The following is a 25095-nucleotide window of genomic DNA, read 5'->3' as shown; positions in this document are numbered from 1 at the left end:
CCTCTCACACTCATTAAATTTAAACAGGCTAGCAGTTTTTCTTCTTAAAATATTTTACTGAAAATATCACAAAATCAGCCAGAGATATATTTTAATTGTTTTCATGGCTTTCATAAATACGAAATGCAATCTTCTATAAAACTATAAACAGAGGGTCCCAGGGTCCTTCTGCCTAATTTCTAGGACGAGAAATGAACTGAATTAATCCCAAATTCATTGTTAACGTATTTGATAACGTATTCGCTGATCTTACCACGAACACTAAAGATTTATGTGCACAAACTGAAAGAATGAACCTCGTTTCTGTATGTATTTGAGACATGTAAGGAATGTACATTTATTTCATAAAGTGCAGCTTTCCTTTTGTTCTTATTTGCCCCTCTTACAGAAGACTGTAACTGTGTAACGCAGATATTCAGAATACACTGCAACAGGAGACTATTTTGAATTGACAGCTCCCGCGTTTTCCCTGAGCCTCACGTGCTTGTTATGACCTCGGCTTGGGGGCGGAGCCTTTTTTATTAGCCAATGAAAGCCCCTCGTGTGGCGTTGTTTACTACGCGCCAAAAAGTTACCGGGGCACCCTTTCAAAATAGATCACTACGCAGGATGGAATAAAATTCTTAAATTGTTTAGAAAACAAGAACGACAAGACGCAGGGGTGCCATATATAAATTCCTTATCATCACCGCCATTTCAGCACAGTGTGGTCAGAAACAGCACGTTACTTTCCAAAGTGAAGAGGGTGTACCTACGTGGCCTATTTCTTGCTTCGGAGCAACATACAGGTAGTGATCTGACTTTCTGTGACGTTTGTGGCGCCAGAAATCAAGGGCTGGAAAAACAGAGAAAGTGAGAGGTTGTCTGCTAGCGGCAACTGTCCGGCCACTACCGGAAAAGGGACATGAGCGGAGTGTTCCTACTCTGAAATCTTTTCACTTTTCCAACACGTCCGCTGACGGTCTGAGCAGGAGAACGGGGAGCTATAATGGTGATGTTGCGCAGCAGTACGGGCGCAGACCCCGCGTCCCCGAAGAAGCCGCCGGCGCTGGACTCGAGCGCCGAGTTTCTGTCCCTGAAGTCCGCGCGGAGACGCTCCGCGCGCTCCAGGAGGGCCGCGGATGACAGCTCGAGCGGAGCCGAGAACACCCCGACTCGACACGTGAGCCGCCTGTCCTTTCGCGGGTTACTAGAAATAATAATAATAATGATGATAATGATAATGATGAAGCTGTTAATAGGAGGGTGTGTGCGTCGGGAATGACAGCTGTTTTGGACTAGACGAGCTGCGGTTTCTTCCCAATAAACTGTCTGATTCGGGGGCTGACAGCTGGCCCCCAGATCGGCCGGACACTTCGTGATATAGGGAGCCTTGCGTGTTGACTCTAAGTCGAAACAAACTGATAACAGCTGGACTACGGCCTCGGTTTATTCTTCTGGTCGCCCAGAGCTTTCTCAGATCAGATGATCTGGGCTGCCGATCAGCATCACTGACTTCTAGCAAAGAGAGTGGGAGTTGGGATGACGTGTGAATTAACAGAGGACGAAACCCGGTGCACAGTCTGTAAAATTCTTATTTTGCATTGAAACAGAGAAACATAAATGCGAAATACTAAAGTTACTGATAGTTTTCCTTCACGCGTTATACGACTTGTTTTAATACCGCCCTAGCGGTAAGTAGCTTCTTTTTCGACCTATCAAACTCAGTTTCCATGTCCATGTGTTTTAATTAGAGGCAAAGAGGTGAGCGTGTCCGGGTCGTCAGAGCCCAGTTGCTAACCTTACAACTTGATTGAATAAAGGCGATCATGTCAAAAGCTGCTGCTGGCTCGATTGTCATACTGCAGATCCGAGGATGAATAATTCCTGAGGTGGACAGCAGTTGACACCTCGAGACAAAAGCGGATGATTTTGAAGTGGCTGCGAGAAGTAAACTCAGTGGCAGCTAAACGTTAGCAGAAAGTCGTGATCTCTCCAGGCACAGAATGCAGTAACTAAAGCGTGTCTTTAAAATAGTTACTCCCCATCGTCGTAGTTAAGAAATTGTCTTTTATCATTTGTTGAACAGTAATCTGTCGCTGAAATTTGCACAAGTGCTCCCATCAGTTGGTAACAGTTCAGAGCTGTCCAATAGCTGGCCAAAAGTTGTAGGAGCAGATCACAGAAGGCAGTGTTATTAAGCAATAAAAGAAACCTTAAATGGAAATATTTATATAAACACGACTTGGCAGCGTCAGTGATTATGTTGCTAGGTGACCTGTGTCCAGTATGTCTGGAGCCTGATGTTCTGAATCAATTGGATATTGCAGCAGCAGCAGCCATATCACCCTGCAACTCACAACTGGCAGCCCACTGTAGCTTTGCATGTGTGAGCCTGGCCAGTACCTGGATGGGAGACCTCCTGGGAAAATCTAAGGTTGCTGCTGGAAGAAGTGTTAGTGGGGCCAGCAGGGGGTGCTCACCCTGCAGTCTGTGTGGGTCCTAATGCCCCAGTATAGTGACGGGGACACTGTACTGTAAAAAGGCACCGTCTTTTGGATGAGACTTAAATCCAGGGTCTTGACACTCCTGTGGTCATTAAAAATCCAAGGGTGTTTTTCCAAAAGTGTAGGGGTGTTATCCTGGCTTCCTGGCCAAATTTCCCATTGGCCTTTTCCAATCATGGCCTCCTAATCCCACCTATGAACTGGCTTCATCACTCTGTTCTCCTCCCCACTGAGAGCTGATGTGTGGTGAGTGTACTGATGTACTATGGCTGCTGTCGCATCATCCAGGTGGATGCTGCACACTGGTGGTGTAAAGCGCTTTGAGTGGAGTGTCCAGAAAAGCGCTATATAAGTGTAAGCAATTATTATTACTGTGCTGTAATTTGGTCAGACAGATTTTAATTTTGGACGGCGTGATGATGCAGCAGATAGCATTGCTGCCTCTCAGTACTGGGGCCTTGGTTTGAATCTTGGACCCTGAGTTCTGTCTGCATGGGGTTTGTATGTTCTCCCCGTATTCTCACGGGTTTCTTCAGGATGCTTTCGTTTCCTCCCAAAAATCTATTAGTTGGTTAATGGACTTCTGGGAAAGTTGGCCCTTGTGTGCCCTGTGATGCACCCCACCCGCCTTGCTCCCGTTGCTTGCTGGGTTAGGCCCTGGCTCCCCTGTGACCCTGAATTGGTAGAGGCGGTTAGAAAATGGATGAATGGATGATATATAAGATCTCTGGGCGAAAGGGAACTACCCTTCGAGTGTAGAACTTAATGTGCAGGTGAAAGCTATGGAAAGAACTAGATCTGCTATTTTATTGTAACTTTTAGGTACATTTAAACTGGTACGTGGCCAGTAAGATTTTCTCTTTTAATTCCGCTTGCTGAGATACTGTATACTGTTTTGTACCTTTGTTTAGAGGATGAAGGCATTTTACAGAGTTGGAGTCTGATTTTTATTACAGTCGACAACTGTAAGGTTGGGCTGAACAGAAACAGAAGGAGCCTCATCAAGAAAGACGTTTGTTTGGTATAACATTGTGATATTCTATATGCACAAATGTGAGGAAAAGCTCACCCAGAAAATGTGTTTTCACCCAAAATCAATTCTGCTTTCTTGTCTTATTTTTTTAATAATAAGAAATAAGAAATGACACGTTTTACAAAATTTCCTTTCAATTTAGAGCCATGTATCAGTAAAGGATGAAGAAAGTGTAGCTGAACGATCTCTAAGGAAGACAAACGGGCAGAAGGAAAAGCAAGAGGTGTCTTTCTCTGATTTTAAAGATAAGGAAACTCCACAAAAGGACGGGAAAGAAAGAAAACATTTTACAAGGTAAAGTCTTTTTGTCTGGGGAGAACACAATGTCTTTTATAAAGACCTTTCAGAACCGATTATGAGGAAACAAATTACTGCCCCATTACAAAGGGTCTACTGGTGAACCTCAGTGTAGTGTGGAACCCAATTTATGTTCTAATTAGCAAAGGGCAGGAGGATATTGCTGTTAAATCACAGCTTTAAAAATACTGGTGAGATCTTCACATTTTTATCCGAGATTGAACTGTTATTTTTTAGCAATATCCAATATTTCGCTTTGAGGTTAGAGTGCATCCATCAAACTCTGTTTGGCATTATTGATTAGAGAGTGCAGTTAATAATATCCAATTGCCCATTTTATATTGCAAACACAGCATTTAGGTAGCATTGATTTCTTTCTTCTAACGTATACACAACCAGTAGAGAACGGGTTATGAGTAAATCAACTCTTAACATTTTTGAAAAACAAATTGTCTCTGTTTGTAGGAAATCTGCAAGGTTGCAGGCTGATGAAAAAAGCGTTGAAGATCATCCAAAAGGTATACATGACAAATATGTGGCAGTAGTTAAATGTTCAAGATTAAGATATAATTCTTAAGCACTGTAGTGGTGACATTGGTGTATCTCCCAAACTGATTTTTAAGCCTGCCCTTGTAATTATATTCTTAATTGTAGTCCTTGTTTCATAAATGTATTTATGCTCTCAACAGCATGGAAAGGTTGTTATACAAGCATGAAGCTGTAACTGTCTGCTTGTAGGGGCCATGTTTATTGCAACTTGAGCTCTGTTATCTGGGGGAAAAAAAGGAAACCATCATGTTGAAAATAATCTCTGTTGCCTTTTGTTTCTTCTGTGACGCAGATGATAGTGATGCATCTCCCACTTCCAGAACTCCGGAAAGTCGAGCAGCTGGGATGGAAGTTGAGAGCGAAGTGCGCCGCAGCTCCAGGATCAGCCGATACAGGCTCAACGCAAGGAATCAGTCTGTTCTGTACGACAGACTCATTACTAAGTAAGGGCTTGCAAATCTGTCTCGTACTGTAATTTGATTCCAGGGATGCTCTTTTATTACATGTGTCGGGCTGTGTAACATGCAGTTCTCACACAGGAAAGTTTGACTTTGTTCCCCTGCTAATTTCTAGAATTTGGTTTTGCCGCACATCATAAATGCTTCTCATGCACTTAGTTAATGTTTTGACTACGTTAAGGTATGCCCTTTGACTTTTTCTGTGGTCTCGGCCTGTCCTTTCTTAAGCACCGCTGAGGCTGTTCTTCAGAAGATGGATGACATGCAGAAGATGCGTCGCAGGTTAAGAAGCCGGGACACTCAGCAAGCTGTAAGTCCAGAACTATTCAATCTGGTGCAGACAGAGCAGCATTAAGCAAGATGAAAATCGGCGGTATCTCGCAGACTCTCATGGTTTATGGTTATTAATGATAAAATACAGTCCATACCTGTAGATCAATGAATATGTTTAATTAAATTGGTGCTAATTACATTTCAAGGGTAGGTATGTTGTTATAAAATGCAGTCTGAAAACGTGAACACTATATAAAAACAGCTCACTTCTTTTCCCTGTTCATTGCCACAATTTTAGATTGTTCAGATAGTTTCCTGCATTCACCAAGTAAGCTACAGTGTTGTCTGAAATCCTGGGACATTAAAGTTGGTTGACCTGTCTGTCACTGAACGAGCTCTTCCAAGTCCCAAATGCGATCCCAGGTTGAAGGAATCTTGCTACTTGGAACTAACTTTTACCAAACAAAAGGCCTGCTGCTGCCCCCTTCCCTATACTTTCAGAGTTTTCTCTGGGAAAGACATTTCTCTGCTGCTTTTATAAAAATGAATATTTTGTTGCACTTTGTTTACTTTACCTCAAATAGATCAGTTTCTGTTTCAGTATTTGCTGCACAAAGATCATCTCTTCTAGCAGCAAGTGGTACCAAACTTTATTTTTCATTTTTCCTAAATAATGGTAGTCTGCCAATTTGTGAATTGCTGTGTGACTTTATCCTGGGAGAGTAGCAATTTATAGTCCTGCTTTTAAGCTTTTTGGTTTGTTGGAAATCGTTATTTTTTAACTTTCATTAACAATTGGTTGCTGTCAACTTGTAGACTCTTGGAATCTATTCAGGAGCGAAAAGGAAGAGGGAGTCTGAAAGAACAGACGAAGAAACGGACAACCAGGAGGATGGTAATGAAGGTCTGTCCCTTGATGCCGTTCTAAAAAATATTTGCTCATTAGACATTTCCAGCTTTCCATCTGATGGTCGTCCTGTCTTCACCTTGTTCATTTAAATCTTCAGGGTTCACTGAAGAGGAGGAAGAGGAAGACGAGGATGAGGATGGCGAAGAGGATAACCAGAAGCGTTACGAATTCAGGCAAAGAAAAACAGTGGTGCGCTACCAGGCGCCTCTGGATGGTGGGTGTTTCATTCTGCATGTGGCTAAAAGGTTACCCTGTAGGTGGGAAGAACGCTTCAGGATCAGTAAAACAAAATGGCTCTAAGGTTAAAAAAAAAATAAAGCATTACGATAAACTTACAAACTTGCTTATTCTTAGAAAATGGGGCTGTCGTTTTTTCCATGAATTAAAACAAAACGACTTACATGAATGTATATGATTTTTTTTATTACTTTTCCCAGAACCCAGGAAACAGAGCTTGTTCTACAATAGCCGTTCCTCTTCTGACAGGAGACGATATCGTTTCAGCTCTACTGCCCCAAGGAGCCCTTACAGTAAAAGGAGAAATAACAGGTTGGAAAAGACCCTCTGTCTGCACAATTAGACTATTTGCATTAACTGCTTCAGTTCTCCTGATTGAATTGTTCTGTCAATAGAGCAATTCAGTTTCCATACCTAGAAGGCAATCTCAGCTTACATTTCTTGTCAATTTTATAGCCCACATGGTTTCCACTACACTTTGGCTCAACGTCATGTGCATCTTTGTTCTTGTTCCATTGGCTTTCATAAAGCATTGCGTTCCATGTAAGAAAAGTTGTTTTCCATTTACCACCTACAGAGATTTCCCATAGTATTCAGGATATTGAGTTTTTGAACCTCAGACTTTTGTCAGTACAAGTTAAGAAATGATCTCTTTTTGTTCTTGTTTTATTTTTGCTGGCGCAACAACAGAATTGGGTCTGCAGATAGGTAAGATTTTTAGCATTGTACTTTTAGTAATGTACTTTATTTTTCAGACCTTGCCATCTATTTTACTATAGGAATAAGAGAGTTTGCCTTTGACATGACATTTTCAGTAAAATTCTTGAATGTCCTAAGAAGTTAGATATGTAAAGCTGTGGTAGCTATATTCATTCATGTAAATGCACATTCCTGCAGATTTTGTGCATACATTTTTTCCTTAGTTCTTAAAATGATTGAGAAACTGGGCACTTGATATTTATTCTTATCAGGAATCATTCTTGGCACTCTGGTGTTGATCAGAATCTTCAAAAATTGTTTCCTGGGTTCTGTGCATTTTGTTGGTAATTACTCGTATGAGGCCTTGCAGACCTCACACCTCAGCCTGTGCTTGTTACTCACTTTTCACCACGAGTCTTAGTGATAACAGTTACAGTGTGAATTTAGACTTCAAGGGGAACTGCAACTTTATTTTTCTATTTCCGGGTTAAAAAGAATCAGCATTGATGACCGCATTTCAAACCACAATGAAAGTAAAATGTACACAGTAATGTGTTAAATCTCCAATTTACTTCACAAAATGGACAAAATTTCCAGGTATGAGCAGTGCCAATTTGCCGTCATTGTCTGCAATTTAGAACGAGGCAACAAAACCTTTGGTGACTGAACTGACCGTATTACATTGTAAACAAGTAGACTTTCTGGAGTGAAATGTCTTCTGTAGTATCTGTACTTATTTGCTTGTACATCCCTTTACATTAGTCACTACAGTGACTAGAGAGTAGGAAGGGCTGGTTTAAGTCACAATTCTTGAAAATTCTCGCTCTTGCCTGTGGGGAGACCAGCAATTTGCGACAACGTGGCAACCATACAGTACTTTCTCGAAGTTTTGTTCTTAATTCGGAATTTGTAAAATTTTGCGATACCATCAATTAAGTTGGGGAAATTGGGACTGCAGTTCCCCTTTAATGACTTGGCTGAGAAAACATTTAAATCCCTGGATAGCATGGCCAATGCTATCCCTGAAGAACCACAGAGTCCAGCAGATTTTATGGGTCACATGAGATTGTGCATTTATAAAGACTTGAAACAGCAACTTTGATATTAATTAGATTAGAGATCATTAGAAATGAAAATATCAAAATACATTGTAGCTCTCAAGGTCCCCAGTTGGCATAACTAGACAAATTAACTTATTAAACTGATTAAGCCTCATGTTTTCCAGTTCTTTATAATTTGATGATTTAAGGATGATCTATAAGACCAGCTGGGCTGTGACTCTTCAAAATAAGGGTTACTTACACCTGCTATAAAGTAACTAAAGATTAGGCTTCGTTGCTGTACAAAATCTTTCCTTCAACAGCTCTTCTTGTTGGGTGTGTTTCCACCAGACGCAGGCATGCCATTCACAGCAGTGACTCTACCTCCTCTTCCTCACCCTCCTCTGATGATGAGCAGCACTTTGAAAGACGTCGGAATAAGGGTCGAAACAGATCAGTGAACAGGTAACTGCCTCTGCACAAGTGTAATTCACCTTACATTTCCCTCACACAGTACATGACTTAACATTCTTCACTTTCAAAACGGTGTTCTCCACCTCTTCTCCCAGGGTCAGAAAGTCACCTTTCTGATAATAGTTACAACATACCTGAAACTATAACAGAAGCATAGGGTGAAAACAGGTTGAGTTTAGTAATGTCAGTAATAATTTAAAATGATGAGTCTGTCTAAAGCATTATAGGTTACACTTCTAAGTCTTGCAAACAAAAATATATTAGCAATGAGAACTCCATTGTGGTGGGATAGGCCTTATTGGATACATTTAAATCAGAGTGTTTTTCAACCTATTTTATTGTATGGAAATATTCAATATTTTGTCATTCTAGCTGATTGTAGAAGGGTGTATCCTTTTTTCACTTGGTGAGATTTGTCTGGTTTTTCCATTTAATGGGTTAAAGTTAACTGCAGTATAAATTAGTTGTATTTTGAAAATGCTAAGAAATTCATTTCCAACACCTCAAATGAAGTAGGTTTTTTTGGGGTCTGCTGTTGTTCAGTTTTAAGTACCACTCTAACACCTTACTAGAAAACACCTTGAATAATGGTTGCTGCAGTTCATAGCATATGCTCTCATGGTGCTACCTGTTGCTACAGTAAGGATGTTAATGCAGTACTACACAAAATATAGATGCATGCTTGGTATAGTATATAGTGGTGATGTCATTTTTGTCATAACGGATCCTATTGTTGCATCATCTGCATGTTTCATCTCCTTTATGTGATTTTGTGTTTCAGATTAGATATAAGAAAAGCTGTTTGCTTTGATGTGGTGTAATTCAGGGATTCTCGGAAATGGACCTTCTCGTTTGAAAATCTTTACATGATAGAGTTGTCTTAGTTATTGTCCGTCTTTAAATTGAAGTGTGTTTTGATCCATTTTTGAAGTGGGCTTGAATGTGTTGATGTAACCCTAGTTTAATGTAGCTTAGTAACTGTACTCACACTGGCTCTTTATCCAGATGCCTTCCTTTGAACTTCCGGAAAGAAGACCTTTTGGGAATCCACCAAGACAGAATGAAGATTGGAACAAGTCTCGCTGACGTTGACCCCATGCAGATTGATACTTCAGTAAGATTTTTTTTTATTGTGAATTCTTTGAGCCTCTGTTGTGTATTTAATGTTTTTTTCACATCACCTTCAGATTGTAATGCATTTTATTATTACTCTTTTGTGTTTAAAATTAGTCTTGTTGAGGAGGTTTAATTTCCATTTCCATTTCTTATTGTTGTTTTGGACAGAAAGTGCATATAGTTTTGGACCCAAGACAAACCTAACGAGTAGGAGTGAATATATTAAATAGGTGCTCTGCTTCTACTATTATTGATTCCTTACTTCTTCTGAGAAGCTGAAGTGGGTTAAATAATATTCCCTCTAAACAGGTGCGGTTTGACAGCATTGGCGGTCTGTCGAGTCACATTGCTTCCTTGAAGGAGATGGTGGTCTTCCCTCTGCTGTATCCAGAGGTGTTTGAGCGATTTAAGATTCAGCCTCCACGGTACGACAATTTAATGCACAACATTTAGTGCAAAACTGGACTTCCATGATGAATTAATGTAGCAGTGTTTAAGAATTTCTGCATGGATTGAGTAGAGAGAACCTACTGTATGTTGTAGAGGGAATTGAGGAGAACTTCAAGTACTTATGAGTAACCATGCTGTTTCCAGTTCTTTGCATCATTCTTTTTGTATTGCATAACCCCTTCAATGCCTTTGGATATATATATATATTTAAAACCATCTCTAATTTGGAATTGTGATTGGCCATCTGCGTGGTTTCTCACGCCTGGGCTGTGAACTCTGCAATGACACACAGAGATGAATGAGAAGTAGGAGGTACAGGAGGTGTAGCACCGACTGGAGAAAAAGAGCATCTGGCACCAACGGCACCTACAGCAACCGCATGCCGCTGTATTACCAGGAGCTGGGGGAGCCCTGGCCGATTAGCGGCGCTCCGCCAATTGAGCACCACCTATTGGGGAATCCCAGTCCCAATCGACTGGTGACATGACCCAGACTGGAAAGAGTGACACCTAGAGCAAAGAGCTCAGGCTGCTTCCGAATCGGAAGCCCCAGGTTTCAGACACCGAGCCTTTATGGGGGTGTTTAGGCCATTCACTCTTCTGAAATTTTAAGAACTGACTAGTGCAGGCACATTCTAAAACTGTTTCCTCCCGCCTTTTGATTTTGGACCTCTGACTTCGAGAAAGTTATGCCCTTTCCAAAGAGATTATAAGCCACAGGCAAGAAAAGTTCCTACACTCTAGACTGCTTTTCTGGAACCAGGAGTTGGGATTTTCTGACTTATGCTCTTGCTTATTTCAGAGGCTGCCTGTTTTATGGACCTCCTGGTACAGGAAAGACGCTGGTGGCCCGGGTTCTGGCCAATGAGTGCAGCCAGGGTGACAGGAAGGTCGCCTTCTTCATGAGGAAGGGTGCCGACTGCTTGAGCAAATGGGTGGGGGAATCGGAGCGGCAGCTCAGACTGCTTTTTGACCAGGTGATTTAGATTATTTATTGATTTAAAAAAAAGAAAAAATCCCTAAAAAAAATCTCCACATTTGGAGTCTCTTATTTTTCGCGGTCTTGTTTCCAAGCTTAGTTGACCATAATGAGGTGAAACTAATTCTTAAATGTGCGAAAGGCAAAAGGTTAAGTTATTGGATGTGATGTGCTTTTTTGTGTGAAAGTCAAAAATTAAATGTAATGAGAATGTGCTGTGTTCTTCTCACCACACGTGTGTGTCAGCTGAATGTTGTCAGTTGAAGTGAATATTGAAACATCTGTACATCAGCTGCCGTTTCAGAAGTATGCTGAAATTTCCTTTAAAGTTGGTAAATTCCAGGGCTTCTTTTAGTTTTGAATGAGTATTCTCTGAGTCATGAGGATGGATTAATTTTTTCTCCTCAAATTTAATTTTCTCATGTGCGGTATATGCTGTTAACCACAAAATATCTTTCAAAGGGATAATGTTTTGCTTACAGTTCTAGAAAACATCAATCCTCAGTTTTCTATAGCCTCATGTTAATAATGCTGTGAAGTGTGTTTTTCACATTCAAGAGAAAGAATGTTGTGAGGGAAGGCACATGAAATTCATGTGTTAATGGTTAGTAATCACGGGTCTCCTTTTTAACCTTTTGTTTTTCCGCCCGTCATTTCAGGCATACCAAATGCGTCCCTCAATTATTTTCTTTGATGAAATTGATGGTCTGGCTCCAGTTCGATCAAGCAGACAAGACCAGATACACAGGTGAACGTACTACCCAATTTTGCAGGAGTAAATTGTGTTTGAAAATTTGTAAAAATATTTGAAAATGTGCTGTTCTTCCTCCAGCCCACCTGCAATGTTACTTGGCATTTTAAAAAATGATGAAATGTCGAATATATTTATTAAAAATCTTAAATACATTATTAAAAACAGGTTGAATGTTGAAGGGAAAGCTGGAAGGAAAGGAGGATTGTTTCTTCTTTTCACACAGGGAACTGACCTGTGATCTTTTGCTATTATTTGATGTAATTGTGCCTTTGATTTTAAATACCAAGAAATCTTGCATCTCACTTGCTGCTTTATTTCAGCTCCATTGTGTCCACGCTGCTGGCCTTGATGGATGGGCTGGACAGCCGGGGGGAGGTTGTGGTGATCGGAGCCACTAACAGGTTGGACTCCATTGATCCGGCGCTAAGGCGGCCTGGCCGTTTTGACAGGGAATTTCTATTTGGCCTTCCGGACAGAGAGGTAAGTTTAACCCTTTTGGTTGGAAAAAATGCTTCTGTTTGCCAGGTGTGTTGCATTCTAGGCATCTCCAGAATAGATAAGTGGAAGATTTTTTTCACTTATCGGACAACCTTGAATTTTTTTGGGAATTTCAAATGGAATTGGAATTACAGTAGTTTTCAGAGGATTTTTTTTCTTTGGTTGTGAATGCAAATTAGGGATAATTTAACAACTTTGAATATACAGTATATATTCTTATACCAGAAGGAAGTGAATGTGTTTTTTTAAAATATGTGTAGGTTTATAAACTATTTTTCCTTGAAAACTCAAAACTAAGCTCTTGTAAGTTTGATTAGAATCGGGAGTAGGTGAAATCTTTTGAGCTTTAATTGTTCTTTAGAAACATCTGGTCTTTACACGTTTTATTGTTTTGCAGGCTCGGAAAGAAATCTTGAAAATACATACCAGACCGTGGAGCCCCCAGCCCTCTGATACTTTTCTTGAGGAGCTGGCTGACAAGTGTGTCGGTAGGACTTGCAACACTATACTTCATTGGATGATGTATTAAGGTTTTCAATAAAAAGGTTCAGTTCCTCTCTGTTTCTTCAGATTTCTATACATAAATTCCTGCCTTGAAAACCCATTCCTGGTACAATTAATGTTAATCTTATACAACTGTAAGTGATTGTAGTATAGAATTGAGACATTCTTCAAGAAGCAAAGCCTTTTATCAGTTCAGTCCGTAAACAAAAACTCTTATGTTCTATGTTTTGACGCAAATGTTTTGTAAGAAGTTAAAGGTAAAACGAAATTTAGATGTCTTAGTAACTCTTTAAATTGGTATCCAGAACAATTAGCCACTTCCCGTCATTTTATTGTTTTCTCTCAAGGAAAAAACAGGTTAATGTAGTATGATTTATGTTGAGGTTTTATGAAAATGGCCCTACAGCTGAAGAATTATGTAACCGGATTTAATTCTGTGCTGTGTGTGCTGGGTTCCCAGGTTATTGCGGTGCAGATATTAAGGCGGTCTGTACAGAAGCTGCACTTTGTGCTCTGCGGCGCCGCTACCCGCAGATCTATTCCACCTCCGAAAAGCTGCAGCTGGACGTCGCCTCCATCAGTATCACCAGCAAGGACTTCATGTTGGCCATGAGGAAGACTGTGCCGGCGTCCCAGCGTGCCGTGTCCTCCCCTGGGAAAGCCCTTTCGCCCATTGTCCAGCCCCTGCTTTCCAGCGCCCTGGAGAGCATCCTGGAGGCGCTGCACAAGGTCTTTCCCCATGCCGAGCAGGGCTTGAAAAGGAAGAGGGGCACGGGTGAGTCGGTGTAAGGGTGGGGCCTCCTTAGCTGTTGAAACAGTGTTCAACCTGCTTAAACGGTCATGCGTCTTTTAATTTTGAAAAGGCTTACCCAGTGACTTTGAAGCCTTGTCTTATTTTGGTGGAACACACAGATTAATGAGGTTTATTATGAACTAGCCACGGCACAGGCGGCTGAAAAACTATTTGGAATTTTTCTCTTTTTACCCTAAAGAACTGCAGATTGAGATTCTTTAGCTTTGGCAGATGAATGGCTTTTGGACAGCTCATCATAAATGTCAGCAAATGTTGTGTTGTTTTTAAACTGATAACACCACAAAGAGTCCTAGGGAAGTAGTTGTTGTAGAGCTTCAAGTGCGATACTAATGCAGTTTAAGGAAATTGGTTTGAATCTGTGGATGGTTATTCAAATTCAAATGTTCTCTCTTGTCAGACATTACAGCTAATATTCTAGATGATGACCTCATGTACAGTGATGATGAAGGGCAATCAGTGTGTCAAAATGGCCCTCTCCAAAGACAAGCCAATCAAAACAAGCCCTTCCTCCATTTCAACAGGTAACCCATTAGAAATTAATAAAGTACAGTATTAGCAGAATGGGATGAGCTGGTGCTTTGTCAATGGATGACTAGATGAAGGTGAAATTGGTTTTCCCATCATGAGGCATATTTGTCCCCCCTCTGTCTCCATTAGGAGTGCCCATTATCACCCAACATCATACCGGCCTAGACTGCTACTGGCTGGCCGACCAGGGTCAGGCCAGAGTTCACACCTGGCTCCTGCTGTACTCCACGCCCTGGAGAAGTTCACCGTGTACACCCTGGACATGGCTGTGCTGTATGGGATCAGCTCAGCTTCGCCAGAGGAAACCTGTGCACAGGTAACCTGTCTGGGCAGAGGAGACTTCCTCAGTGGGGAATCTGAAGGAGATTTGGATTTAAATGATTTTTAAATACTAATTGTAAGGTTAGGTTGGATTCCACTTTATTTTCTGATTCCTTTACTAATGGAATATGTTTTCTTTTTGGCTTCCACACAGTGTAATGAAAACTAATAATTTTCATAATTGCACAATTGATAGTAAAGAACACTCGTATTTTTATTCTGATTGTTTTTAGGAATCTTTTTGAGGTATGTGTGTAGACTGTAAATAGTAAGGTTATTGTAATAGATATTACAATGTGTAAATCTTTAGCTTTTCTTGGTATGCATAAATACACTATTTTTATTTCAGCTTTTCTGTGAAGCAAAGCGAACGTCCCCCAGTATCCTGTACATTCCTAACATAGACCAGTGGTGGGAGACAGTAGGATCTGCTCTGAAAGCTACATTTCTCAGTCTGCTGCACAGCATTCCTTCTTTCTCACCGATACTACTTCTAGCAACTTGCAGTGTGTCTCGTGACTGCCTATACAAGGAGGTATTTGATTTTTTTTTAAACTAAATTTTACGGTGTCAATTTGAGTGCATTTTTCTTGTAAAAATATTCGGGATGCAAAAATGTTTACTCTCATCACATAATGTGGACTTGATTAATAAATTTAATTCCACAAGCATGCTTTTGATATCTAGTAAGTCTAGTATCTAATCTAGTATGGAACAGCCTGGGAACAATACCACTTTTCATGGTGTTTACACATGTTTCATCTCTCTTACTCATTTATGCAAGTCATAAATGGCAAACTTTATTTAATTACCTAATTTTCTTATTACTGTGAATGAAATTGTTTTCATATGTATAGAACTGTAGTTGCGTTTCTTTCTTCTCACAAAAGGCGGTTTCCTCTAAACTTTCAAATAGGCCGCCTTTAAATTTTTGATCGTCTCCCAACATGCTTACAGGTATTTGACACTGTAAAAAGTGTTTCTGCTGTTGTTGTTAGGTCCAGGATCTGTTTCAGATTGAGTACGGCGAGGTGTTTTGTGTTCAGCTGCCCAGCCAGCAAGAGAGAAGGAAGTTATTTGAAGATCTGATTCTGAATCAGACTGCCAAGCCTCCAGCATCCAAGAAAAAAGCAGGTCTGTTTTCGAAAGGGCGCTTCGCTCAAACGGCTTTGTTGTGAATGGAGGAGGAGCTGGGCTCTTTTCAAGATTTGTGTTGTGGAGGTGGAGGGGGGGGCAGATATAGGACAAAATTCAGAAGTCAATTTTAGCTTTTCACAAATCTTTTCATATAAATTTAAAGAGTGCTCATCTGCTTTTGTCAGATTTCCCGTTCCATAGCAAACTTGAGCAGTTCATGGAAGTTAGCTGAAAAACTGCAAATGAAATGAAGTTGGCTCTGTTCTTCACCGCCCGTTGTCGCCAGTTATGCCTCAGTGGAAGGAAGGGTCTTCCGTGCCAGGCTCTGACGCCGAGGCGCCCCCCTTTGGGCAGTGCAGTGGTGGGAGGGGCCGGGGGCCTGTGTGGGCACTCACGTCCTGCCTGTGCTGTACCTTACGCAGTGATGCGGGCACTGGAGGTGCTGCCGGTGGCCCCGCCGCCCCCGCCCCGCCAGCTGTCGGAGGCAGAATTGCAGAGGCTGGAAGAGCAGGAGGAAGACACCTTGCGGGAGCTACGTCTCTTCCTGCGCGACGTCACCAACCGCCTGGCCATGGACAAGCGCTTTCGAGCCTTCACCAAGCCCGTGGACATCGAGGAGGCACGTGGCTTTCCCCGTCTCCCCGTCTCCCTCTTTCTTTCAATTTTTCTTTTTCTTTTTTCTTTCTCTCTCTTTTCTCTCTGCATGCTCAACTTCTCAAACTTAAGTGCTGCCCTGTAATGACCAAGACGAGGGGATTTGATCAAGTAAAATTCCTTTTGTGGTGCTGAAACTAAGAAGGTCTCGTCTCTTATCGGGAGACTGAACGAGGCAACCGTTTGTACTTGAATTTTGATGTATTTGTCTTGTTTAGGTTCCTGATTATAAAACGGTCATCAGGCAGCCCATGGACCTGTCCACTGTGCTTTGCAAGATAGACTTGCATAAGTATGTCACTGTCAAGGATTACATGGAAGATGTAGACCTGATCTGGAAAAATGCATTAGAATACAATCCAGACAAGGATCCTGCAGGTAACAGTCTCCTTTGGACGTGTGTGATCATTTTAACATGGAGAACAATTAAAGACGCTGATAGATGCACATAAGTGTGATACAGTAAACATATGAATGCAGAATTAGTGTTGTCTTTATAAAGTTTTATTGTACCATACATTTAAGGGGGAAATGTATCAAACTCTGCTGGGCTAATATAATCTAATATCCCAACCATTTGTTTTTTTTATTTCCTTAGTCATTTATTCTATTAAACTAATAGTTGTTATGAAAAATAATTTGGTATTTAGCTTTCAATTTAAAGGGAATATTAAAAATCTTTGTTTTATAGTTTATTTTAGTTATAGCTATATTAAAAATATGGAAACTTATTTTTTAACGGACTTTTAAGATGGCTTTTTGTGAACTCTTCCTGGTCTGTGTTGCAGATCGATTAATACGCCACAGAGCCTGTGCTCTGAAGGACACAGTCCATGCAATCATTAGAGAAGAACTTGATGAGAATTTCGAGAAGCTATGCGAAGATATTCAGGAGTCCCGGAAAAAAAGAGGTGAAGTATTTATTTGTTTAGTAAGTTGTACACACTGTTGATTTTTTTTTTAAATGGATACTCTTTCTAGGATCAGCACCTCACAGTATTTACATAATTGTACAGAATTACTGATTATAAAATTAGAAGCATCTTTGCACCTAAAGATGTGCAGAAATGTACTGTAAGTTTGTAACTTAACATTCTTTTCGTGATATTAATCCAAATCTGGATTTCTGATAAAAGGGTCCCTATTTCTGTTGACCTGCCCACTGTGGCAGGACGGATTAAGAAATGAAAAAGAGAAACCTCTCCATAATTTACTGTTTTCCTGCACTTTTTTTCCATTGAATTCTGAATCTCTAGAATTAGGTGTCTTTTGAAGCAGTCGCAGGAAATTCTGTCACATTGGTACACGTCTGCCAGGTCAAGGGCATATATTCTGGTGGTAAAAGAAATTACAGAGAAGTAAAAAAAATCTGCAATCTTATTTTTCATGCACTCTTAGCTATTTTAAGCTGAGGTAGTCTTTATTGTTCGTCTGCAACCCTGTGGTTTATAATATTTGTTACAAATGGGAAATGAGTATAATTCTAAATCCACTTTAAACACATTTGCTTGAATGTATAGTATGTGCTTATGAACTGTATATTTTAAGTAGGAAACATGGGCAGAGGCCAACAGGCCAGTTACTGTGAGATCAGTTTTGCTGGGTTCTGATATTTTCCCAGTTGTACTTAAGGAAATGAGGGATGTGGTTCGTATGCCTCTTAGCTAAGATATTTTATTTCTGGCTTCGTATGGGAGCGGTACCACAATCTGAGAGTTGCAAGTGTAACACCAGTTTATCAAAAGAAGATCAAAACTGAGACCAGGGAATGATATACCGGTTCCACTTACATCTGTTATTGATAAATAGATGTATTGATAAACAATACAGAGAGATCAACTCAGAAGAACACTTCCAAAACAATTTAAATGGAATCTGAAGAAATGGCCAACTGATATGAAAAGGGGAGATACAATATGATATAATATTTTGTCAAATTTCTCAGATGTTTTGTTTGCCTCAAAGCAGCATTTTTACAAAAACAACTTACAAAACATACAAACAGTACAAGTAAACATTACCTTAAAGTACACTTTCGTGTTCATTTCACACCACCCCTACAGTAATCCACACAACTGCATCAGAACCCTGTAAATTTACACAATACTTACATTAAGCCCAGCTAATTACACATTACCCCTTCAGTTTTGCACATAATCCACTGTTTGCACTTGTGTGATTGTACACTCGCTATTACTTGTGTACTTTGACTGAACATGAGATAAACTAATTCCTGATTTTATCAAGTCCACATTCAGGGACTCGTCTGTTTCAAGGCATGAGTTAATGTTAATCATGAAGAATATAGAAGGATCAAAGAAAATACGAACAGCTAGTCTTGACACACTTTTAAAAGAGTAGTTTGAAATCTCTGCTTAAATGGTTGCCCCACAGTCTTAGAGCACATCCTCAAGAGTCTGGATATCTTTGCTTTTTGTTGCACAAAAGACTGTGGGACCAGATGGTTATTCAATACTGGATTACACTTTCATCATGGTACTGAAAAACATGGAGGCAATCTGACTTCTAGCACCAAAAACCTGTAACCTGTGAAGAATGTAAATTACCTGTTTAGACCGAGTAACATCTATGTGTATTCCCAGACATTGTTTAACATATTGAACATTCTTTAAACAAACACCAAGCAGACCTGATAACACTACAGCATGTGACGTTATATAGTTTATCACCATACATGATATTGTAAAAAGCTAGGGGGTGTAAATATGTTGAATAAATGAGGTAAAAAATATAAGATTAACAGTTGCCACCCACCTACCAAGCAGACACTGATAGGCATGTTTTCTTTGTTCTCTGGAACAGTGAGGTAAAGCGTATTGATAATAAGTAATGCGTGATTAATACTCAAGGCAGCACATCTTTATAAGATGAATATTTAATTTACAATTATTAATAATTATTTTTGGTTGGCATATCACAAAAATCATAATATAGCTTTAGAAGGAGTTCGGAAAACAACAAGAAATAATTTCCTGCTCTCAGCTATTGTCCTTTACAGATTTGTTAAAGTTGTTACGCATTTGAAGTTGAAGATGAGATGAGATTAGATCCAGGTATACAGTATCCTAAAGGATGTGGATGGGGTCAGTATGGTCAAACTTGACAGTGAAACAGTTGCACAGCTCCACAAATGGAAGTTAAAAGGGAGTCTGTTTAAGAAACACTTCTACAGTATACGCAAAGAGTTGTTGGTATCAGGAACATGCTTTCCAGCCAAGTGGTATAATCATGAGGCTGCTTCAAGAAGGCTGCTGTTCGAAATGTTTATTCACTTTATGTACTAAGTTACCAAATGAGAAAGATGGTCTGAATGGCCTCTATTCATGTTCTTAAAGTAGTAAAATGTTTTGTAACTAGTTTTTTTTATTTTTAAAGGCTTTTCAACTTCAAAGTTTGCTCCATCCTATTACCATGTGCTTCCAAAGCAGACTAATTCTACTGATTCCAAGAAAAATGAGTCTAATGTAGCTAAGGACTCTGTCCAAACATCTGCAGCACCTGTAACCGCAAGTACTCCACGCCCTCAAGGTAAGAATTTACGGTCACACTTTTTAATTTTAAGCATTGTTTAACTGAGGTACTGTACATTTTTGTACCAAGGTAGGACTTAAATGCTTCACTAAAACCTGCGTGGAGGATGAAGACTTATTAAAGAAAGGAGATAACTCATTAAAAGAAAGATAAATGTAATAGTCAAGAAATGTCTGTTTCTAGAAGACCTCATCATTAGTAGCGCATTTACCTTGGTATGCTGCTCTAAAGATCAGTAAGTAAAAATCAGATGGATTTTAACCACTGAGAACTTAAGCATAAGTGGGAAAGAGAACAATAATATTTGCAGATCATGAATGATTTACAGCTCACATGATCATCAGTCGTGTTTTACCACTGTGGAAATGGTGAGCATAGGACCAGCGAAAAGGGCAAGTCATATACCAATACAGTACGCAGGGACGTTGCTGAGAATGAGGACAAGCCATATACCAGGACAGCATGCAGGGAGTTCACTACAAGTAAGAACAGGATAAGGACAAGTCGCAGGTAGTTCACTATCAGTGAGAACAGGATAAGAACAAGCCATATACCAGGACAGCACGTAGGGAGTTCACTACGAGTGAGAACAGGATAAGAACAAGCCATATACCAAGACAGCACGCAGGGAGTTCACTATCAGTGAGAGCAGGATAAGAACAAGCTGCAGGGAGTTCACTACGAGTGAGAACAGGATAAGAACAAGCTATATACAAGGACAGCACGCAGGGAGTTCACTACAAGTGAGAACAGGATAAGAACAAGCCATATACCAAGACAGCATGCAGGGAGTTCACTACGAGTGAGAACAGGATAAGAACAAGCCATATACCAGGACAGCACGCAGGGAGTTCACTATCAGTGAGAGCAGGATAAGAACAAGCTGCAGGGAGTTCACTATGAGTGAGAACAGGATAAGAACAAGCCATATACCAGGACAGCATGCAGAGAGTTCACTATGAGGACTATTTTCAGTATTAAAAGTTGTATCTGAGATTATCACACAATATCTCAATTTAGAAATGACAATAGCTTTCAGGAGGGAACTGAAGGTATTGGTAATGTTAGTGATGCATCAGACACCATATGTGCAACCTTACAAGTCTATGAAATTATTTCCCACACAATCGATGTGCCAGTAGCAGTTCTGAAAAGAAAGCGCAAGAGATGCCGGTGGAGTTGTGGCTTTATTGCCAAGAAAAAGACTTCATCTGCAACCTCCAAAGAGAGCGTGAATGGACTCGGGTTAGAAGGAGAGGAGAAGGCAGAAGAAGTAGCCGAGAGCGAAGATTGTGATGAACTTGACGCGTTACTTAGCAACGGGTCCGGTCTGGAGCCGATTGAGCTGGATCTCTGTGAGGACTCCGCAGGGGAGGGTGATCTTGAAGCTCCTGAGAACATAAAAGCGGAGCACCCGGTAACTGATGGACCTGCACAACTTGAACACCAGGCAGAGAAACTGCCTTCCAACCCTGCAGAGTCTGATGGAACAGACAATCAGGAAGAACCCAGAGGTGTGTAGAGCTGATGGCTACATTCACTGGCCTGAACTTTTTCAGTTTAATCAGTGCTTTTCTTTTTTTAGGTTTTGGAACATACTTCACTTCATATTGACAGCTGTAGAATAAGGTTCGGTTGTATAGTTGTGTCATCATGTGTGCTGCAAAGGAACACAGAGGTTTAAGTCCATGTTGGAAAGTAAAATGCAAAATAACATTTTGGTTGCAGATCCTTATTGGGTGGCACACACTTGAAGAACACTCTGCATTTGAAACAGTCCTTTCTTCCTGTTTTTTTGGAGTGCAATTAACCTGTACTTGTTCCTAATAATCTACATGTGCATTTGCCTCTTTGCTGTGCGTTTGTCTTGATTGACTGTACTGTGTAGCATTAAACCACAGCAGTATATTTGGTTTCTGTCCCAAGTGAAAGCTGTAACACCATTGCATGTTAGGGGTGGAGACGGAGAAAGGTATACAGTAGTGAGGTTTAAAAAAATGGTGGTGTGGCACAAGCTTCATAGTTGTCATTCATGAAAACACTTTTTCACCTCTGTCTACACAGGGGGAAAAGGACATTTAAACAGTCTAGAGTTTAAGAGATTTCACAACCATTTTTAAAAATACGTCTTAGAGAATATGCAGGGATAGAGGTGTATTAAGTGATTTAGAAAGACCTGTTAATGTTTTTTTTTTTTAATCAGAAGACAGTGCAAGTCTTCAAGGAGACAACCAAGGAGTCTTTTCTATGTGCGTACTGTCTGCCCATAACGTGTTGTGACTGTCATCCTGTCCGCGTGTGCCTGCAGAGAAGAATGCCCTGCGCATGACGCGAGGCCGGCGCTCTCAGGTCGAGCAGCAGCAGCTGATCAACGTGGAGAAAGCCATGAAGATCCTCTCAGAAGTGACCCCACAGCTCGTCGTTGACCACCAGAAGCTGAAGGTATCCTCTCGGCTGATCAGCAAAATTTTCTCTCTACTGTATGTCCCTAGTTAACATTTTTCTGTGCAATGTAAAATCACAATTTTACATTGTGCACAAAGGATTATGTCAATCTGGGGGGGGAAAGGGGAGGTTTACAATGACAACGATCTGGTGTTGTTTAAAAACAGCCAGCTGTAAAACCGGTATTTTGCAATATTCAGAACACTTCCAATAACGGGCATTAATACTTCAGAAGTAAGAAGAGTGTGAAATGTTTAATTTTGGTTTGGTGTCTTCAGCTTTAGGTGAAAAAAATCATTCAAATGTTATAATAATATAATTAAGCTTGCATAGAACTTAAAATATTGTTACCAGGGGGAAACTGGTGAAAATCAGTTTTTGACCAAGTGGTTTAGTCAACAATTGAAATAATTATTCATAACTCTCGACTTGTAAGAGATTTCTAGCAATTACCCGAGTGGCTGGTATAACTAGAGGCATGTGAATTATTTATTCTCTGGCACAGCTTTGTTGAGAGGAGTAATAATCCAGGCACACTTGGTTAAAATAAATATTTATTACAGTAATCTACACAAGACACAAAACATACAACACACAAAGTTACATTATATACAGTATTTACAAACAAGGCGTTTCAGAGGCCTAACATTCTGCTCATCCAGAAAACCCCAGACTGCCACTAAGCACTAAACTCTTAATATGTCTACAGGGTCCACACAAGTGATGAGCTGCCTTCTAACTAAATACAAAGTAACCTGCAGTTAAATCTTCCTGCACCCTGGATGCCACAAAATAAATGGGAGCCTATATCCCTATCCATAAAAATGTACCCTAATGAGGAAAGACGTTTCTAATTGAGGTATCTTTTACCCAGGAAACCCAAGTTCCCTAAAAACACAGAAAAGCACGTTCTCTCTAACAAGGTTCGAATACTTAGCTCCAGTCAGGTTTGATTTGGATGATCAAGAAGTAGGGGTTCTCGCCTGGCGCAAGCTTCAAGTCCCAGCTCCTCTGTCTTCTTCCTGCTCTCCTTGTTTCTTCCTTCTTCCTCTCCTCCTCTCCTTTTTTTCCTTCCTCTCCTTGTGTTCTTAATGTGATCTTATATTGTCTCTTTCTGTGCTGCCCCTTGCCAATCATTGATCCACAACTTCCCTGGGTAAACTAGCATTGTTTCTGCTCAAGGGACCCCCAGACCTCAGCAAACATCCTCTCTTTTGAAGTTAGAAGTATTTAATTTATTCTTCCCAGTGTCACTAACTGTATCTAAAATCTAAGAGACACTTCTAAGTCACCTAAAGCTGTAACAGTATGTTCTAAATATAATGATAATGAAATGAGCACTAACTTAACCCCGTTATTAAACAGATTCCAAAATAACTTTCTTATAGAACAATACAGGTCTTAAATCTAAAATATATCAATTATAAAAACAGAACAGCCCTTTCTGCACAACTCTAAAATTTTTAGAGTCTTGAACAACAAAAGGTTTTTTGCATCTAAACATGATTGGTGTAAAGGACTGAGGTGCCTTGCAGTGAAGGAAAGGTCAAGAGGAGATGATTGCTTTTACTAACTTGATTTGTTTCTCTGAAACAGATGTGAGTGAAATAACGAGGCTCTTTTTTTAATAGAATTTACTGGACCGGGTGATTGCCAAGACTGAGGGATTTGAGGTGTATCAGCTGGAGAAGCTTTATGCTCTGCTCTGTCAGTGCATTTATAGACATCGGAGAAATTACGACAAGACTGCACTAATACAGGTACAATAAGGGTTTTATACCAGAAGGTTTTAAGCGTCTTACTTGTTTAATGGTAGAAAAGACTGAGACTATCTAATGGACAAGATAATGGATCCTGTTGAAAGATGTTGAATTAATTCAAGAAATGTACATTGCTTCTGAATTCAGCAGTTCCAAAAACAACTTGAAATTTCTCCCTTGTCTGTGTCTTCTTAGAAACATCACAAGCCAAATATGTCGTTGCTTATATACATTATCAAGTAATATGTGCAAAAGGAAGATTTGTTTGACGTAAACTTTAATTACTTACATTGTGAGTCAAAGCTTAAGTGTGATGTGGGAAATATGGCAGATTTGTTCTTTGTTTCTGAATGAAGAATAAATTGTCCTTTTCTTCTTTTTTTACAGGAAATGAAAAAAGAAATTGAGAACTTCACTTAACTTTTCTGACTTTTTTCCAAAATAAATGAAGCAGGTGTCAAAAAGGCATTGCAGTTTCTTATTAAATATTGTACAGAGCTTAAGACTATAAACTATAAAGTGTTTATTTTACTATAATTTTAAGTACATTTAGAGATTTCTGGGTGAAGTGTTATTTGGCTTAAAGTTCATTAAATGCTTTAGCAATCCAGTTTTTGTAGTTGTTTTTCTTGTAATGTCTGATGCCCACTGAGCAGTACTAAACCTCTTTGTGTTCCACTAAAGACCCCTTTTTTAAGCTGAAGGAAGTGATGCAACAGAGTATCAGCTTCTTTGTTGTCATTGTGGAAATAAATACTGCCCTGTAGTATAGTTGGTTTATAGGTCTTGGTTTATATACCAAGGCCTACATTTTTAGTGGCCTGGTTACTGTAATACTGTAATATACTAGGCCGCACTTGAGTTTTTCAGACCTTTGTTCATGGTTATTGTACTCTGATATTTTTGTTACATTTAGTAGTTTGCAACAGCACAAAAAACAGAATGTCAGTCGGCAGTGTACAAAGCTGTAGAGGATTTTTTTTAGGGTGGTGGGGAGAAACATCACAGCCATAGATTGCAGAGGTGCTTTGTATATGAATGAACGTAACCCCACCTAATCTTCACGAAGCAGTCCTGCTGAGTAATGAATAAATTGTAGCTGCAGGGCTTCAGACCTTCACTGCAGAC

The 25095-nt window shown here is 40.0% G+C and overlaps 1 protein-coding gene across 3 annotated transcripts; it reads left to right on the top strand.

The window, feature by feature from the left end:
• The first annotated feature begins 823 nt into the window (after positions 1-823).
• On the top strand, positions 824-24577 carry atad2 (ATPase family AAA domain containing 2). Of its 3 annotated transcripts, XM_088929124.1 has the most exons (29): positions 824-1162; positions 3662-3813; positions 4282-4334; positions 4658-4808; positions 5052-5133; positions 5913-6000; positions 6104-6220; positions 6444-6555; positions 6934-6951; positions 8334-8447; positions 9462-9570; positions 9882-9997; positions 10824-10998; positions 11660-11748; positions 12075-12234; positions 12650-12740; positions 13217-13531; positions 13968-14091; positions 14228-14414; positions 14769-14954; positions 15418-15553; positions 15979-16175; positions 16429-16588; positions 16999-17121; positions 19607-19759; positions 20905-21276; positions 22071-22204; positions 23839-23967; positions 24355-24577. In XM_088929124.1, exons 1-29 carry the CDS (start codon positions 989-991, stop codon positions 24385-24387), a joined length of 4050 nt encoding a protein of 1349 aa, XP_088785250.1. In that variant the 5' UTR covers positions 824-988; the 3' UTR covers positions 24388-24577. The 3 variants fall into 3 exon arrangements, with proteins under 3 accessions (XP_088785250.1, XP_088785251.1, XP_088785252.1); XM_088929125.1 differs by lacking the exon at positions 6934-6951; XM_088929126.1 differs by lacking the exon at positions 20905-21276.
• Positions 24578-25095: the final 518 nt, after the last annotated feature.

Source organism: Atractosteus spatula, chromosome 12 (assembly GCF_055471065.1).
Source record: "Atractosteus spatula isolate fAtrSpa1 chromosome 12, fAtrSpa1.hap1, whole genome shotgun sequence".
NCBI lineage: Eukaryota > Metazoa > Chordata > Actinopteri > Semionotiformes > Lepisosteidae > Atractosteus > Atractosteus spatula.
This window is presented reverse-complemented; position numbering and strand designations above follow the sequence as displayed.